A 6,856-nucleotide genomic window follows, 5' to 3' on the forward strand; every position below is an offset into this window, starting at 1 on the left:
ACAGGAGAAGCGCCCATCTGCTTCTCCACCACTCCCCCTCTCCTTCCTCTCTGTCTCTGTCTTCCCCTCCCGCAGCCGAGGCTCCATTGGAGCAAGGATGGCGCTGGGGATGGCTCCTTGGCTTCTGCCCCAAGCGCTGGAGTGGCTCTGGTCTCAACAGAGCGACGCCCCGGAGAGGCAGAGCATCGCCCCCTGGTGGGCGTGCTGGGTGGATCCCAGTCAGACGCATGCGGGAGTCTGTCTGTCTCTCCCCGTTTCCAGCTTCAGAAAAATACAAAAACAAAAAAACAAAACCTCAACAACTCTACTTTAAATGGAGTTCTTCTGAAGGGAACTACCCTTTGCTCTAAGGCAAATCAACTTTATGGAGCTGCTTTTACTTGTAAATTAACCTATACTTATTTGCTCAGCTGACTTCCCTAAAAGGCTTGCCTAAGACAGAGAAGGAAGACAGGCAACAATTAGAAAACACCCATACCACACATTGAATTTGAATAAAAGATTTATTATTTTCTTCTCAGGAAAAACAGAAAGTTAGGGAAACACACTACATTTTACAACCCACATTAATCTGTAGTTGGTCCTAACCCTAACTGGTACAACTGTCAACAGTATTAGCTGTTTAACCAGAACCAAGGTGTTCACCCCCGATAGAATGTTACATGGACACTAGAGGACTGAAGATTTTTCCCTGAGAGAAGCCTAAGACAGAAGTTGCTGATATAGCCATCTTCCCCAAGTCCCTCCTTTTCCATTTAGGAGAATTTGCCTGATGCAGCTAGTCAGCACTTAGAACAAGTGCCTCCTCTCCCTATAAAACCACCCACCCTTTCCAAAAACACCTGGGATCCCTAAGCCCTCAAAGCCCCTGACCCAAAATATTAACTAAGATCCTATCACTTCACAGCAGTCACATCTAGTATATTGGGAAGCGGGGGCCCAAAACACCACCATCTTACATCTATGCATTTATTTCCACAACTGGATATGGGGAGACAGGCCTTTAAGTCACCTTAACCAAATCTTATGATTAATTAAAAACTATATAAAGTGCTTTTAGATCCTTAAGAGATAAACATGATATAAATAAGTGGTTTATGATCAAAGAACGATAAATACATAAGGTAAAAATAGCTCTAGCTATATGACCTTAAGGCTCGGAGGTGGGTAGGCAGGGCATTCTTCCCTATTAGATTCTTAGTCATTTTATTCAGGACTATTTTTCTCTGGAGTCCACAGACTAAAGGTCATGTTCTGAGGCTGAAGCTTTCAAATGACCCTTGTTCCAAAATAGCTTTCTTCAGTTTAACCAGTAGCCTTTATAGCATTTTGTACTTAGCTCTATCATTTTTAAGTGACCATATTCAAATTCAAAGGAACCTAGAGAGTCATGTAAGATCTTCTTCCCTCCTCTGAATATTCTTAAGGGGACTTTTGCAACTTTCCCCCCAAAAGGTAGGGAAAGCATCAAACAAAAAAGGTACCAGTGCAAGGAAAAGGGACTCCTCCCACCTCATGACTATGACTGTTACTGTCATAGAACCCATTGTGCTACCAAGGATAAAATTCATTAAAGGTGAAGGTCTGTGGAATCCTATGGGGTGGGGTGGTTACTTAGGTTTCTAGGGCCCAACACTAAAACGGGCTAGAGTTCAGGGATGGCAAAGTAAAGATGTAGGAATTGATCTAAATATCTGTATAGGAAGCAGATCAAGCAGCATATATTTCAAAGGAAAAATAGGAAACAAATGGTAAGTTCAATAGACGTCTGAAATCAAAGAAATGCCAATGCAAAAATTTAAAACAAGTTTGGGAATCATTAATAGAAACAATTAAGTATTTCTTTTATTAACATACTAGGCTTAGACCTGCCTTTCACAAGCCAGCCTAAAATAGCACCATGGTTAGACTCTATAGCCTGCTTTTCCAAGCCATCATCTTACAACTTTTTAAGCAAACGAGATTAAATGTCTCTCATTCACCTTAAATGTCTCTCATTCACCCGATGTGATCTTTTTATATACATACTTCTAGTAAGTCCCATTTGGAACAGCTGAAAATCTTTTTAAAAGCTTTGCAGATGAGCTTGGAAACACAAATTTCACCAGTTAAGTTAGGTCTAACTGAAAGAACTCAAGGTGTTGCACGATCAGAGCTCATTATTTATCAATCATTGGCCTGCCCCCCCCCCCCAACCCTTACAAGGACACCTTGACTCAGTTTTTGAAAATCTACATATATTGAAGTGAAAGGATTTTCATTTGTCAATTTCTCAATGCAGGTTAAAATGTTTTTAAAAAGTCCTATAAAGAATACTTACCAAAATCAGATAGAATTAAAGCCTTCATAGTTATGAATCAGAATTGTTCCACTACAACCAGGATGCAACAATTACATCAACTGGTTCTGTAATACAATCTAGAATTGACCAGGACAAAGTTTAGAATAGAAAAGTTGTAAGAAATAGGCTTCTAACTACAGAAGTTGTAAATTTCAAGAATATGAAAAAACTAATGAAATTCGAGACTCCTCCCTTTCCATTTCAAATAGACTTTCTGTAAAAATATATACAATTTTTACAGACAAATACATTTACAAGTTGTTTTTATCTTAAAAAACTGAGGACATTCCATACTTGTAACTGTAATTACTAAGCCTTAAGTCAAGTATTCTTGGCCATTACAAGGCTAATAAACTAAATCCCTCAAACCAAGCCAAAGCAGAACAGGCATAAAAGTCCTGAGCACTTGGACTTCCTATTCAAGAAGCATACTTGGGAAAGCTAATTATTCAGAAGAAAAGGCTTCCCTTCACACTCTGTTATACAATACTGAGGCTTCTTCATCATAGTTCTATTGTAGCTTAAATCCACTTTACACAGTTCACTGGCATTGTTAGTGCTTCTTTTTAACACTACAGGAAGTTAATAAATTCAGTGGGCACTGTTTAATGAACTCTGTATGACTAGCCTGGCTACTGGCCACTCTCCTGTTCTAGACAACGATATCAAATCTCTCCATCCTCCCATCTTCACTAAATCTAAAAGTCCCTCTTCCATGGCCTCCCAAAGTTTGCCTGTTGCTGAAACCAAATTTTGCTTCAGACAGTGACTCTTCAAGGGGGACTACTTTTCCCATGTTATTTATTTCTGTTAGCCACAATCCTCTTGCCACTTGCTTTTTCTACGTTGCTTGGGAGGTTACAGCCTGGACAGCTTGAAGTCCACTGATTTCACAGCAGATGGATGTGGATTTGGTGCCTGGAGTTGGTTAAGAGTCAGTTATTTCACTTAAAAGGCTATCTTATTAGGTATGCCAAACCAGCTCCTACTCCAGCAACACCTGCAAAAGCCAGCAGCACATTTCTGATGCCGCCTTCTAGGTCCTCTACATGGAAGAACTCCACAAACCCATCCTAGAAAACAAAAAAGAAAAGCACATTTTCAAGTAGGGGATTCCCACTGACTTACAAAGAAAGGATAAACCGAAATACCTAAGCCCCGCCTCCATGCAACGATGAACCAATTATTTACCCCCGCTGCAAAAAAGACATATTGTACTCCCTTAGAATAGGGGGTGGGGGATCTGCGCTGAGGAATGTATATTTAACTACTATTCCCAGGTAATTCTTACTGCTTCATAATTTGAATCCACTGGTGTGAAGAGTATCCAGCTAAATAAATTACAATTAAGTACCAAAAGCAAAAAACTCAACCAGTAAAATAGCGTACAGAAAACCAGGACTTTGATGCAATAAATCAAGACAATCATAACACCACCTCTATGGACTCACTACTTACATCAACATCAAGCAACCAGAGGTCCGTAAGTTAGAGCTTGAAAACTGAGTTGTGCATCGTAAAAACCTTCAGGTATCCCCACTTCCTCTACAAAATCCTCCATTTCATTTCCACTCAAGCCCCTCTTCGACCTTAAAACAAACTTACCCAGCCTCTTTGTTTGACTAGCCAGTCTCGTTTTGTCCTTACGAGAACATCTGTGATGCTTTCTGCTAAGGGTTCAATGCAGCTTTCTTGGTTTATACTCTTCAAGTGTTTGGCCACAAAGGCACCAAAAGAAATAAGGGTCACAATCCTGCCCCAGTTTGTTACGCCGTCACTAAAAACATGAACCATCACTCGGGACAAAGATTTGACGTCATCTTCGTTTTTGATATCCAGTTTCCGAAGCATACCTGAGAGGAAGAAAAGCATGCAGGTTCTCACGACCTCCTTTGTCTAAGCCGGGAGCGACCGCCTGCCCACCCACGGCGGGGGAAGTCGCTCTGTGGGCTCCATAGACTCAGGCCGACCCCACTTGAACATTGACATCCCACCCTTTCCGGCCTTTGAACAGAGCTATTTCCAAAAGAATCGAGTGGCAGAAACAATGACTCATGGCCAGAACATTCTGGTTTCAGAAATAGGATGAGTCGTTTTCATACCCTGAATCGTTTCGGTTTCCACCAACCCTGAGCCAAGCGAGGGATGACAAAAGAGCGCGGCCTCTGTGCTCAGCCCTCACCTTGGAACGCCGTCTCGTGGTTGCGCTGCACGCCGTCCCCGACCCGCCGGAGGGTCTCTAGCGCCTTCCGGCTGGGGGCCGCGGGCTTCGCGTCCTTGGCGCCGGTCGCCTGCTCCCTAAGGTATCGAGAGATGATCTCCAGCGACTGCCTGTACAGCTCGTCGTCCTCCTCCTCCTCCGCCGGGGGCGGCGTCGAGGGCAGCGAGCCGCCCGTGCCGGGGCCGCTACTGGCCTCCCCGAGCAACTCCCGCAAGGGCAGGACCGCCGGCCGCTTCCCGAGAGGCTCCGGCTCATACCCATCCAGCTCCTCCTCGGGCGACATGATGGCGTCGGCGGCCGGGGCGTCCATCTCTTCAGGGGGAGCCGCACGGCGTGCGGCCGTGAACAGCCGCCTGACGGGGGTCGCGGTGACGTCGGGGCCCTCGGCGCCAATGGGCGAGGGCCGCGCGACCCTCCGGGCGTCCGGCGCCAGAGCGGCCGGGGAGACGGCGCCGGCGACCCCGCCAATCGCCGCGCCCGGCTCCCCTCCCCCCGCCTCCGGCCGGGCCGCGGCCTCCTTCCCCGCAGCCGGGGGCCGCTCTACCGGAGGGGAGGCGCCGGCGCCGCCAGCCCCCAGCCTGGCCCCCCCACAGTAGAGGTTCAGTCCGATGACTGCGTTTCGTTTCAGGCCAAACATCTCAAGCCTACGCCGCCGTAGCCTGGCTGAAAAAGATGGAGGAGGCACGGACTCCTCACTTGAAGGAAACGGAAGTAAGGAGTGAAAGAGGAGCTTCCACTTCAAGGTTTTAGGACCGGTGTTGGCTATGCGGTCAACTTAAAAAAAAAAAAAAAACAAAAAAAAACTTCCCATAAAAGGCAAAAGGGGCGGAAGCTTCCGGAGCGTTGTGCGCCAAGTAACTGGCCGGTTGAGAGGGGTGGGGCCTGGGGCGGGGCGGGGCGGTGCCTTCCGGCTCACGACCAGTTACGTAACAGCGCCTGGGGCTCGGGTCTTGCGCTCTTCCTCCGGGCTTAGTGAACCTAGCCATACAGCTGCCGGGGCTCCCCGGGTCGTGCTTTGCTACCCACTGTCGTTATTTTGTGCAGGAGGTTTTTTCTCCCCATACCAAAGTCTTAAGCACAGAATCACTTAGATTCAGGAAAGGCCACAAGGCAGTTCTGCCTTGGATAGGGCACAACGGTCTTAGAGAATATGGATAATTGAGGGCACTGTGGGACACCTGTAGTTATTTTGTGTATCAGCAGCTCTTTACTCTCATCCCAACAATGTTTGGAAATGGGGAAGCTACAAGAACTGCTTTATAGAATCATTTACATGTAAGTTGCCTAAATGAAATTGTCTGCCCTAGCTAAATTTTATTCATCTCCCTACTAACTTTTGCCCATCCCCCACCCTACACAGTATTTGGTGCTATTTACATATAAACCTTACTCTATTAGCACCACTTCTGAAACTTTGATGCCATTTTTTTTTATTGATAATAAGGCACATTTGACTCTAGGGGTAATTCTCTTGAGGACAAGTGTACAGTTATATACCATATATGTGAGTTAACATTAACTGAAGCAATATCTTTGTTAATATGTCTGTAAAAATAAGTTAAAATTCAAGAGCAAAGTATTTGAGGGACATAAGCAGGAAAGATGAGCAAGTTTCCTATTACCCAAAATATCAGTTTAATAAGGAGATGGGGCCCCTACACCACACAATTATGAATTTGGGCAAGACCTAGAGTAGGAGTCGGGAACCTATGGCTCACGAACAAATCTTTAATAAAACAATAATGTTAAAAATATAAAACATTTTCATGTTTACAATCCATTCATTTCCTACCGCTCATGTTCATGGTTGCGGATGGCTGAAGTCAATCACAGCTGTCCTCCGGGACAACACCAAATTTTTATTGGGTAATGTGTAACGTACATGGGTCCTTGTATGGCTCTCACCGAATTACATTTTAAAATATGTGGTGTTCATAGCTCTCTCAGCCAAAAAGGTTCCCAACCCCTGACCTAGAGACATGGCGATTTATATATAATATGTGACTGAGAGAATGGAGAGAAACACCCCGTAGTTGTGAATAAGAAATGGTTTCTCTATTTAAGGAACTTGTAATCTTGCACAAACTAACCATAATGTGAAATGGAATATATGCACTGTAGGAGGCAATAAAAAGTTAATGTTGGAGTTAAGAGACTGAAAAATTCACTTTGGGCTAGAAGAGCTACAAGAAGACCTTGTGGAAGAAGTAGCTTTTCTGCTGGGCTTTCTAGAATACAGCCTTTATCAGACAGTGAAGGGGAGAGAGATTGAGGAAATACCAAATGCAAAAGCT

General features: G+C 44.8%; 1 protein-coding gene across 2 annotated transcripts; it reads right to left on the reverse strand.

Moving 5' to 3' along the window:
* Nucleotides 1-484: 484 nt before the first annotated feature.
* MCL1 (MCL1 apoptosis regulator, BCL2 family member) lies at nt 485-5,349 on the reverse strand. Of its 2 annotated transcripts, XM_066377364.1 has the most exons (3): nt 4,524-5,340; nt 3,947-4,194; nt 485-3,414 (listed from the first exon to the last, which is right to left on the reverse strand). In XM_066377364.1, the coding sequence occupies exons 1-3, from the start codon at nt 5,197-5,199 to the stop codon at nt 3,298-3,300; spliced, it is 1,041 nt and encodes a 346-aa protein (XP_066233461.1). In that variant the 5' UTR covers nt 5,200-5,340; the 3' UTR covers nt 485-3,297. The 2 variants fall into 2 exon arrangements, with proteins under 2 accessions (XP_066233461.1, XP_066233462.1); XM_066377365.1 differs by lacking the exon at nt 3,947-4,194 and having other exon boundaries at nt 4,524-5,349.
* Nucleotides 5,350-6,856: the final 1,507 nt, after the last annotated feature.

Source organism: Saccopteryx leptura, chromosome 3 (genome assembly GCF_036850995.1).
Source record: "Saccopteryx leptura isolate mSacLep1 chromosome 3, mSacLep1_pri_phased_curated, whole genome shotgun sequence".
In the NCBI taxonomy this organism is placed as follows: Eukaryota; Metazoa; Chordata; class Mammalia; order Chiroptera; family Emballonuridae; genus Saccopteryx; species Saccopteryx leptura.